The 12,208-nt window shown below is 29.3% G+C and overlaps 1 protein-coding gene across 1 annotated transcript; it reads right to left on the reverse strand.

Moving 5' to 3' along the window:
• Positions 1 to 348: 348 nt before the first annotated feature.
• LOC105120937 (transcription factor bHLH35-like) lies at positions 349 to 5,319 on the reverse strand. The gene is made up of 5 exons (XM_011019372.1): positions 5,012 to 5,319; positions 4,752 to 4,914; positions 4,397 to 4,639; positions 3,991 to 4,161; positions 349 to 670 (listed from the first exon to the last, which is right to left on the reverse strand). The coding sequence occupies exons 1-5, from the start codon at positions 5,092 to 5,094 to the stop codon at positions 581 to 583; spliced, it is 750 nt and encodes a 249-aa protein (XP_011017674.1). The 5' UTR covers positions 5,095 to 5,319; the 3' UTR covers positions 349 to 580.
• Positions 5,320 to 12,208: the final 6,889 nt, after the last annotated feature.

The following is a 12,208-nucleotide window of genomic DNA, read 5'->3' on the forward strand; positions in this document are numbered from 1 at the left end:
ACTATAAAGTGACAACAGCATAATCTTTTCTTTTATTTATAATGTAAGCACTTTTTTAATTGTTAACCGCTAGCAAATATTCCTGCAGAGAAATTTGTTCTCAAGGCATGTGCTACTGCTTCTCAATATATTCCATCCAGCAAGATGGGCCATATATTAAAATTTGAAAATTAATGCATTTCGTACTAGCTTTTTGATGAACGATGGCTTCGAGGCCTTCTTTATGTACTTAGGCCTACAACCATGAGAAAACACTTTCTTTTTCCTCGAGGCTTTGAGATTTTAACTTCTGTAAAGTAGAGAATTTATTCTAAAATCCCTTAAGCAAAGTCTATTTATTCTAAGAAGTTATAATTTTTTTTCCTTTTGCTTGTTACATACTAGTAAACCGTCAAATGAAATCCAAGTTTAGTGATCATACATGCGTTTTTTTATACGATTTCTACTATTTTAAACCCTTCATCAAGGAAACAAGGAGGAAAAACCTCAATAAAGAGAGAAAAAAAAGAAGTTAAAAGGATAAAGCAAATCCATGGGTGCAAAGTGATATCCATTGTGCTTGGATTTGATATTAATCTAGTTACATACTCATAGGACTTAGTGGATCATTAAGAGCTGCAATGGCTGTTTCGATTCGTATCTTCAATTTATCTTTCTCTTCTTCATCTGCCTGCAAGACAAATTTGACAAACGTTTTGAATATTTTCCATTACAGTTAACAATCGCCCATTAGGTGTCATTTTATAAAAAAACTAAATATTGTTTTCTTTGAAATCATAATTTTTTTTTATTTTTGCAATCATTTTGGTGTTTTGATATTAAAGATAATTTTAATACAAAGTAAATAATATTTTAATAAACAACTATTAACCTTAAACACCTTCTTAGCTAAAGGGAACACAAGGGAATAGTTTGGGCAGAGCCACTTCAAATAGAAATGGCACCCAGCTGGGTGAGACAGCTACATGTGTTGTAAAGAGTTAACTGCTAGTCAAGAAGATAGACAATTGTGTCTTTACCATTACACAGCTAGAATCCAACCATTGAATGATGTTCGATGTTAAGTTATTATGAGGACATTGTACTCACCAATGCTTCCAATAATGCTTCCAATAATTGAATATTCTTATATAGCTGGACGGGCATCTTGGAGACCCGTTATACAGGGTTTGGGTTGAGCCAAGCCAGAAAAAAACATAATTTATTTTACTTTTATGAAAATTATATTGTTTTAAATTTAAAAAGAAATTCTTAAACTGTCATCTTTAAAGTGTTTTTTTAGTAAAAACTTGACATGCTAATTCATAAGTTAATTCTTTCAATCCACTACCCGACTCTTGAATTAGGTTCTATGAAAATTTCTTTAATTTTGATGTATAAAACAATTAGAAAATAAATAAATAAATATGCCGCCATACTGTGGAAATCAAGGGCAATGGAGTGCATGTTACCCTAAACCCCGTAGTCCTGTCGTGGAACAGGTAAACAAATTGTCTTAATTTGTGATTGAACACAAATTTCAAACATTGCAGGTGTTTTAATTTCCAATTTTAAATGTAATGAACACAAAACAAGTTGAATAAACAATTCAAAAAAATAAACAGACGACAAAGTGTTGATGATATCGCACATTAATTCATTCAAAACTCACCTATCTTGTTCGTTATAGCATATCCTAAAACAATATCATGTAGACCTCATTTTCAACCATTTATGGAGGGGTACTTTTGTAGGAAAAATTTTAGATTGTTAAAATTTCTTTTTAAAATTATAAAACAACGTTGTCATGACAAATATTTTTTTATTAAAAAATCATAAGATTTTAATCTGGTTTTAATTGGGTTTTATCTCGTAAATCAATCTAAATCTAAATTTTTAACTAGATTAGACCAAGTCAATTAGCCAATTCCTTGCTTTTTTTTCTTTTTTCTTCAATACAAGACTAATCTAGCCTTGAATCAACTCGCCAGATCGGTCATAGCTTTTCACCATGCTTTTGCAGGGTGCCATGAAGCTATTGTTAGTGAATGAAAAAAGGTTATACAAATATGAAACAACAAAGGTGATTGCTAGAAGGGTCAAATTGAGTTAGATCGACCTTAGAAAAACCAGAGAGTATATAAAATTAGAACCATGTGTTTGAAGGCGTCTCATCCTTTTATTATGCCATGAGATTTACGTGCTTTTGCTTCTCCATATTTGAAAATACATTGCATATGGGAAACATGCCTTCTTATTTTTGGCAAACTAAACATTGTCTACATTGTATCTGTGATATGGACAGCTAAAAAAACTGAATCTTCTTTCTGTTTTCAGTTAGTTTATTGCCGCTCCCATTTATAAAATAAAAAAATTTCACTGTTCTACGTGCAATTTATTTGTTTTTATTGTGAATGTAACGAGTCCCTATTATTAAAGTTCGGCGGTATTTAAAAATATGGATGAAATTGTGTTTTTAATAAATTTAATTTTTTAGTTAAAATTATTTTTTTATGTTTTTAAATTATTTTGATATCAAAAATAATTCTTTTAATATAAAAAAATATTATTTTGATGCATTTACCAACAAAAAAATATTTTGAATTGCAGTTGTTACTATAATCTAGAACACAATAAATTCAAAATCTAACTTGGATTTGGTTTTAAAAAAATCATTTGAGAATATATCATTATTAGAATTATTGAACTTAATTTGATCAGGAATTAGATTGATTCAAAACTTAACTCGGGTCTAGTTTAACTTACTTGATGTGTGATTTAGAACTTGTAGAACTTGTATAGGGTCAACTTAGATGAAGTTTTACATTGATTTTATTGATTTTTTATTCATCTTTGAGTTTTTAACATTTGATTTAGATTTTTTTTATTTTTGTGTTTCAAAATTACTTTTAAAAAAATTTAAATTTTTTTATTTATTTCAAATTAATTCTTTTAGTATTTTCATATTATTTTAATGGGTTAATGTTAAAAATATTATTTAGATATATTTTTGATAAAAAAAAAACACTTTGAAAAAAATATTATCACACCCCTAAACATTCCTTTACATAATTCATCTAATAAGACCCATATTCTTAAGTGATCTAGTTTGTGGAGCAGAAAAAAGATCCCCACAAGATCCCCACTAAGTCCCACAAAACAATTGTGAATGGGTTAGATCACTAAAGAGGGAAAAGATTATTTATGCTTGTAAATGGTGGAAAATTGATGGGGTCCTTTCATCACTTTGGTCTCTCGATTGTTTTTATTCGAACACTCTCTGGCTTGCACCAATCATGATTGCCCCATATTATTAAAATCGCAATGTTATGATCCCACTTTATTAAAGTGGTCTTATCGGTTTCCAACGATTCATGCCTCACTTTTTTTATGCCACTTCCATCACTTTGCCCTTTGAATACTTGTCTTTTTGATGATGGGATGCTACCTAAATCAGCAAGTATCCTAACAGTTTTTTCACTCTATTTCTCTTCTTCTGGTTTTATATATATATATATATAAAAGCCAGAAGAAGAGGGTGTTCATGACAGCTAGCACAACTAAATCAATATCATGACGCCAGCAAACTTCTTACCTAAAATATGATTGATTTTTGCACTGTAGTTTGAAAATAAACTTGATTTTTACATCTTAATGGGTGGTGGTTTATCTTGAAAGTTGTGGGGTTTTATTACCTTCTTTTAGCTGAAATATCTTCGCAGCAATCTTGTCTTAATTAATGAATGTAAACTACTATTTTGATTCTAAATCAACCCATAATTTATCAATTATTAGAAGATATTATAAAAAAAAAACAAGAACTCTAAGTCTTAATGGTTAATTAGGCTATAAATTGATGTCACAATCATATGCTAATTTGTCGTGTTACAGAAATTTATCACTCAAGGTCTTCAATCTCATTTGGTTTTAATTATTGCCATATGTGTCCCATGTGGAGATGCGTGAAATGATATATATAGGAAAAAAAATAAAATAATTAAAGAGACTTACCTCAATGAAGACCGTCTTCAAGACTCTCCCTGAGACAGTCGTGATATTTGCTGTAATAATTTTGAGTCCCAGTGATTCGAAAACCTCGCAAAGTTTCACCATTGTGTCTGTTCTTTTATTGCATGTCAAGCTGACCAATAATGTATTCTCTCCCATGTAAGCAACCCTTAGCTGCCGCGCAAAATAAATAAATAAATTTACCCCACCATTTCTACATGCCATATATATATATATATATATATGATGTTAACATCAACAAACGAATATACAAAACAAAAACAAAAAAAAAAAAAAATCAATGAATCAGTAGGGTCATAGGAGGGGGTATACAAAACAAAAACAAAAAAAAAAAAAAAAATCAATGAATCAGTAGTGTCATAGGAGGAGGAGAGACGAAGGGACATACTTCAAGAAGCTCAATAGGAGAATTCTTGGATCCTCCAAAATCACAAAATTGATAATCAATTTTCTTTTTCTTGGATCTCAACAAGACTGGCAACTCTTGGTTGTAATATACACCAAAACCACCCTGATTTTTCTTCGATTTCCCAGATTCAAGTTCAATTAGCTCAGCTTGGATTTTTTTCTCTTGATCATGCAATTCTTGGATGTAGTCAATGGCATCCTTGATTATTGACGCCTTGTCCATCTAGAAGATCAAAATAATCAACCCATGTAAAGTCCAAATCACGCTCAATAATTTATCTAAAGATAGAACTTAAAAGAAAGAAACAAAATTTGGGAAGTGCTGATGTCATCACCTTACTGATGTTGGGGACCACGGCTCTAAGTGCAAAGAGTCTTTCATTGAGCTTCTTCCTCCTATTCCTTTCAGAAACAATATTCTTAGAGGCTGCCGACGAGGCTGCTCCGTCCGGCGAACTTGAGTCATAGTAGCCTGAAAAGGCCTCATCTATTGCCCAACTGCCTCAAAATAAAAGGATAAAAAAGCCACCTTAGCAAGTTACAAGAAAAACAAACGCAAGAATCCATGCATGGAAAGGGTATGCACACGCTATACCTGTCAAGCTCTTCATTTTGGAGAAACATTTTAGTCTCCCAATAATTTTGGTATTCTTCACCAATATTTTCGATGGGTTCCATGGGTTTTGGAGGGGTGAGCTGATGTTTTTGAGAGTGATAAAAGGGGCAAACGATGAATTCCTCAAATGGTGGGCGTTTTTTTCTTTCTTTAGTGTGTTTTTTTTTTTGAGAAGCCACAACTTGTTTATAGAGGGAAGCGGGGGAGGAAGAAGGGGAGCCCTCGAACCACGTGTTGTTACGTCCTATGTTTTGATGCTTCCTCGAAGGACCATAACCGTCCAATAGGATGTGGGCTAGAAGCCGCGGAAGAGCTTGATCATGTATAAATGCTTAATTACTATTTTCAGTATTAGAAAGGGGAAGATGTACGATGATGATGCAAATTCTACTTTGTTCTGGTTGTTGGGTGATGCAACATCCAATCATATATTCATTATTCAAAAAAACTCAATTATATATTTATTAACTTTAGCACTGAAGAAGAGCAGCCTTTTACTATAGATTTTATCGTGTAATTTCCAGTCTTTTGTGTAATTTCCAGTGAAAAGACGGATAGTTTTAGTGTTATATATATATATATATAAAAAAAAAATTGTTTAAATTAGTATTTTTTTTATTTTATTAATATTAATTTTTATTTTATTTAGTTATTATAATTTTATGATATGGATCTTAAGTTTGATGAACTAATCTAATTTGACAGGTTAACTCAAGTAATTTATATTTTTTTATTTTTAATTAGTTTTTTCTTTTAATTTTTTTAATATTAATTTGATTGAAAATTAACTTTTATAATTTGTTTGATTTATTTTTTATTAGATTATCATGATCTTATAGGGGATTTTACTGTATCTCTCCTCAAAAGGCACTATTTATTAGAATTGTTTTGTTTTATTTTTTCCTGCCTTAAAAAATATTATTTATTAAAATCGATTTGCTTTATTTTTTTTCCTTTTTAATTATTTTTTTAATTTTATTTTTAATATTAATTTTTTCTATTTAATTATTACACTTTTATAACATGACATTGTAGCAAGATCCAAATCAAAGGCTCTCGGGCTTGGAATTGTAGTCATATCCATTTAAACTGGAGTCATGCAAGTTTAATATTATTATTAATATTATAAATATTATTATTTTTATTATAATGAATATTGAAAATATAATAATTAATAAATTTTTTAAAAAATATTATTAATATTAAAAAATAATCATATATTTGATTTGAGGGATAATATTTAAAATTATTATTGTTACTGTTATTATTAATAAATGTTTAAAAATATTATTATTACCATAAAAAAAACTATAATCTTCTTTAAAAAATTAAAAAATACAAGAATTTAGATACTCGGCAGTCTTGAATCTTTGATAAAAAGTTAATTCAAAGGGAAACGCAGACCATCTAACTAGTGGCCAGTAAACTCTGTTGATTGTGTCACAGTCTTTATTATTATTATTGTAAGGGGAACTAGACCCTAGAAACTTGGGTTTGGCTAGGGTGTAAGATTTAAATTTATAATTATTAGTATTATTTTTGTTATTGTTATTGCTATTGTTATTATTATTAATAATAAGTTTTTAAAAAATATTTCTAATATGAAAGTAAAACTATAATAACTTGAATCAAATAAGTTTAATATTATTATTAATCTTAAAATATTATTATTTATATTATTAGTATTATTATTAGTATTATATATATTACTCTTGGGTTAGGCGTTGAAACTAAACTTAAAGCTATTAGATTTAACTTTGTAGATAAACCTAATGTTATTGGATATTAGTGTTTTTTAATATTTTTTTATGCCAAAAAAATTAGTTTATGGAATAACACATGCTACCCAACTAGTGTACACCAAAATATAGAGGTGCATTTTATTTGGGAGATGTAAACAAGATGGGTGCATTTTGTGCATAATTATAAAACCTGTAACCTGAGTTGATTTAAGAAAAAAAATCATCCTAAAGTTCACTCATTTTAACTCATTGCACTCGACAAATTTTTTTGTGACTCGATTGACCTAATCAAATCAACCTTGCTATTATGCACGTGCCCCTTGAAGTTGCTCTTAAGGTGGGAGTGGCTGTTTAGTTGGCAGGTTCTACATGGTTTACCATGTTTGGGTTATTGGTAGTGGCTTTGGCTATACTAAAGGATAGTTTGTGAAGGCCAGTGATGAGGTTGTCAAATCGGTAATGAGAAGAAGTCGAAATGGCTAGTAAAAGGCAGATTGTGGTTGAGGCAGAGACAATAGCAATTGAAGAATACAGCAAGGGCTATCGCTGTGTTTAGTTTAGAGATGAAGGGAGCGGAGAACAATCTCTGTCAGGTGGAGTTGGAAATAACGATGGGGAAATGGTTTTGTTTTATTGAAAATGCTAAAAACAATGCGAATATATTAAAAATATATATTTTGAGGTTTTTAATGTTTTGCTAAAAACGATGCAAATATATTAAAAATGTATATTTTGAGGTTTTCAATGTTTTTTTTGTTATTTTTGGTTTGTTTTAAAAAACATTTATAAAAAAACATGTCAAAAATTAGGTAGCAATAATCTCCATAATCTCCAAAACTTACTTGACAAGATAAAGGAGGGTTTGGGTATTGTTTTTGTTTTTTGTTCATTTCCAATTAGCAATTATAAAAATACTAAACAAAACAAAAAGATTAGTCAATATAATACATGTTTTCTATAAGGTAGAAGTTAAAGACTAATATAAAAAAAGCATAATTTCCAATTAGCAATTCTAAAAATATTGAGCAAAAATAATTGCAAATATATATTCTAAATTCACAAGTTTAAGTTTATTTTGGTTGAAATAATAGCAATAAAGTTAATCTCTTTAAGAAGTTTATAAAGTCTTAAATAAAGAAGAACCTAACCTTAACTAGAAACAAAACAAAAATTTGAAATTACAAAGGAAAAAAGAAGCATAATATCCAAAATAAATAGGAAATTCAAAAATCAAAAAGGAAATCACAAGAAGGACCAAAATTAAAGGTTTGAACTAGATTTTTAATATTTAAAGATCCAACAATTTGTATAGAGATACAATAACTATTGAAGGGAAAATAACCTTGGATCAACGGTTGGATAAAAATTTATTATTCTTTTAAGTTGTTATTTAGTCTAGCATGATTATATTTATTTTTAAACTTAAACTTATTTTACTAGTTTATAAATGCAGCTACTAAACTATTCATATAATCTGAATATAATCTGTGGGTAGGTTTTTTTTTAGTTATTATAAACTAATACTTAATTATTAAATTCTTTTTTAGTGATCATAGACTAATATCTAATTATTTAGAATTACTTGTTATCACTGATCAATTACATCACCATCCCTTCTTGAAATTGATTATTTGAATTCTGATCAAATTTCTCCATTTTTGTACATAAAACAATGTGAACTATATGTTTATAGGTGGAAATTCCCCTTTTTTTTTCTTATTTGTTGAATTTTTCCAGCTAAGTTAATCGGCATGAATATAATTAGTCATAACAAACGATTTTGTTTTATTTCAATTTTTGTCTTAGTCTTCATTTAGGAAAATGATACACCTACACATGGATATATTCTTAAAGCTACCCCACCACCTGAAATAATTCTCTCTCTGATTTGTGGAAATAAAGATTCCCTTGCCAATTGTTAAAGCTAGGAAAATCTATGAAGTCATTCAAGTCTTCCTTGTTTATTATTAAATCAAGGAAATTTGATAAAGTTATCCAAGTCAGTCGGTTAGCATATAACATAATTTTGTTTTGGTTTTTCATTTATTTAAATTTATGGTTTAAGATTATTTTTTTATATAGTATCAAGGATTCGAATCTTATAATTTCTATTCTTTTTATTTTTTACGTGAGAGTATGTAATAAAGTTAATGTAAAACCATATGAGTTGGGATGGTTGGGATGATGTTTTTGACACCGTTTACTGCCCTGCCGCCAGAACTATAATTTCCAATGGCCTTCTGTTTCTCATTTTCATGAACAAGCAGCTCCAGCATGACCTTGTACCCATGCATTATCTTGTCATTTTCTTCTGATTTTAAAATTCCATGCACTGTCCACTTCCGAATTCTGTCAAAAATTTATGTTTCTCATTGAGAGACATATCATGTGCTTAACTGCCAAAGGTTTCATCATGCAGGGACCCCAAATTTATAATAAGCCAGCTCGATTCTCGTCCACGGAGTCACCACAAGTAAGCCTTGCCCGGTACTGAAGAAATAAAGATGCTCCAAGAACATATGATATAGTTTGGCTCTCGTTGCCAGGGTCCCGGTGGGTATGTTATTTTACATAATCATTGATAGAAATGTATAAAGTTATGTATATTTTTTTATATTATATAGAGGGTTCGAGATACGTGATTGTGATTAGTTAGTTTAGAGGATAAACAAGATATGGGAAATTAAAATTTATAACCAAAACTATAAATTTTACTGACTTTGATCCCAAATATTTTGAAAAATATATGTTTATGTAGAAAATATATAAATGACAATATATGCATGAAATTTAAATAATAGTATGATCGTCATGATTTGAGAAAGAAAAATAAAATCAGACAACATAATAACGAAACAGATAAAGAAAAAATAATAATGAAAGAGATACAAGATTTAACATCTTAATTATTTGCTTGATATTAATTATTTTTTTTTATATTTTAAAAATGTTTATAAAAAAATGTTAATTTTTTTTTATTTTTTATATTACTTTAAATTTATATTTTTTTAATTTTTTAAAATTATTTTTATATGTTAATATTAAAAATAATTTTTTAAAAAATAATTACAACAACTATTTAAACAAACATATGATTAGCAAAAATAATGAATTTTTAACGGGCAGCCGTTTCCCCTATGAGGTGTCGCGGCTGGAATTCCTGACAGGAATGATTGTTAAGACTGGGAATCTGGAAAAATAAGTTATTTTTATGGATCAATTTATATGCCTAGCTTATGAAGCACACAATAACCTATAACCCTACCCTATAATATGGTGGTTAGCTGGTTGTCGATATATAGTACAGAAAAAGTAGGAATCGGTCTGCTGAAGATTGTGTCCTAGCTGTTATCGCATCTCTCAAATCAAAACTTAAAAATAGAGATGTCCAATCCTAAATAATTCATTGGCATATGATTCTAAACTAATCAAAGTGTTATGAGAATTTGTGCGCAAGTACTGGAGAAGTAGTTAACTAACTACTGACTAAATCTGAAAGGATTTGAAGCTGATTTGATTAGAAGTTCAGAAATTAATGGGAGAGTGAGTTAGAGTTTAGAAATTCAACATCAAACAATCATAATTAATATTGTATACCAAACAAACAAAGTCAATTCTCATGGATGACTAGGCTATACTCACGCAAGGTTCTTGCTGTGACGATGCAATTTGATATCAATTCCTTCTTAGTTTCTATGTTCATCATTTGGTATGAATAACCTGACTATTTCTTAAAATACAATCTAGCATGGTATGTGTCATCACTTTTTTTTTTTTTTACTTATGTTTTCAATATTTTTTATGGTTATTCCATAATTTTTTGACCATTTCAGATATTGTTTTTGTATTGATAAGTCTTACAAAAAAAGAATAAGCAGGAAAAAAAATCAATCCAACAAGATTTTTTTTAGCAAGTAAAATGTAATTGAAAAAACAATAAGGATAAGTTTAGTTTAAAAATAAACTAAAATACTGTAGGAGAAATGGTGAGAATTCCTTGACAGATTGTTGGCTTGAAAATGGTCCTCTAAACTCAATTTACTTGGTTATTTGCCCTCATAAAAACAGTACTGCAAGATCAAGTTGCAGATATAGGATACCAAAACAAAGGCTACTGGCACTAAAACCTAGCTAGTTTGGAGAAGGTACTTACGAGATTTAGAGCTCGCTCAGATGTATCAATTGCTTAACTTGTTACAAGGTATATATTTACCGGGGTATAAAGCTAGCTAGTTCAAAATGTTGGAAGCAAGAAAGCAATGGTATGTATTTGGTCAAGTCTCGCACTACTTTGATTGACATAATTAATTGCTCGAATGTTTCTTCATTTCCAGCTAATCTTTTATGGTGAAGTATAGTCCCTCCTGAAATTATGTTTTTGTTTGGTTATTACTTCATAGAGGAGTCTCTTCTGCGCTAAGAAGTTTCTTGTTCATGAATATTTATTCAATTTGGAGGAAGTTTTATGCCCATTTTGTGTAGAGCAAAGATAAAAAACGTTGGAGCATCTTTTCTTTAGATGTAATGATGTATGGAAATTGTGGAGTCGGTTCCTGAAATAGCTAGGCTTAAGTTGGTGGATGCCAAATAATATATATATATTGGTTCCATGGCCTTTCCTTGTTAATGGAAAGTTTCAGCGAAAGATTATTCCTATGTTGGCTTATGGTATTATGTGGAGGGAGTTTGATTGGCTAGGAATAGTTTGGGGTTTAAGGATGAGTTAATGGATTGAGAATTTGTTTTCGAAATAATCCTTCATCGACTTGCGCTGTGGTTAAAATCAACTGATCATAACTTTGTATATACGAATTGGATTTAGTTAGAAATGGTCCAATTAATAAGTTTTAATTATCTATTCATTATTATTATTTTCTTTTTCAGTTTTGTATATATAGTTGTGTTTTCTGTTTCATGCTAGTTCGCCATGGCGTTAGCAGCATCAATCAACAAAATTCCTCAATTATTATAGAAAACAAAACAATAGAAAATTTTACTTTTCTCCTTCCCCCAAAACGTGTACACAAGTCAAATAGACATCTTCAAAGTTAATTTTAATTATTATTTAATTGGCTCTTGAATAGGCATTCCCACTACCATGAACCTAAACCCAATTGGGGCTTATGCTAAGCTAGAATTCAAGGATTGAATGATGATGAATTTTTTTACTTCAAAACCACACATGATTCATGAATTTATTTCTTTGTACATAAAATTAGATGAAACAAATAAAAACTATATACCATAAAAGAAACTGAAGATAAACTAACATAAAATAAAAATACAATAGAAATTAAGTATATCAAATTAATACCTCCAAACATCTTGTTTGTCCTCAAACAAGAGCGTAAGTAAAAACATATTTTAAAATCTTAACAATGAACCTCAAGTATGCGATCAATTCAAAGAAAGAAAGAGATGTTAACTGAACTTA

The sequence above is a fragment of the Populus euphratica genome, unplaced genomic scaffold (assembly GCF_000495115.2).
Source record: "Populus euphratica unplaced genomic scaffold, PopEup_1.0 scaffold31.1, whole genome shotgun sequence".
Lineage (NCBI taxonomy): Eukaryota > Viridiplantae > Streptophyta > Magnoliopsida > Malpighiales > Salicaceae > Populus > Populus euphratica.

Excerpts from the sequence above, each read along its gene's own strand:
- LOC105120937 (XM_011019372.1), bottom strand. The coding sequence starts at position 5,094 with ATGGAACCCATCGAAAATATTGGTGAAGAATACCAAAATTATTGGGAG. Across the intron at positions 4,640-4,751 it reads TGGTCCCCAACATCAGTAAG|ATGGACAAGGCGTCAATAAT; the intron begins GTGATGACATCA and ends TTGATCTTCTAG. Across the intron at positions 4,162-4,396 it reads CTCCTATTGAGCTTCTTGAA|CTAAGGGTTGCTTACATGGG; the intron begins GTATGTCCCTTC and ends TTTGCGCGGCAG.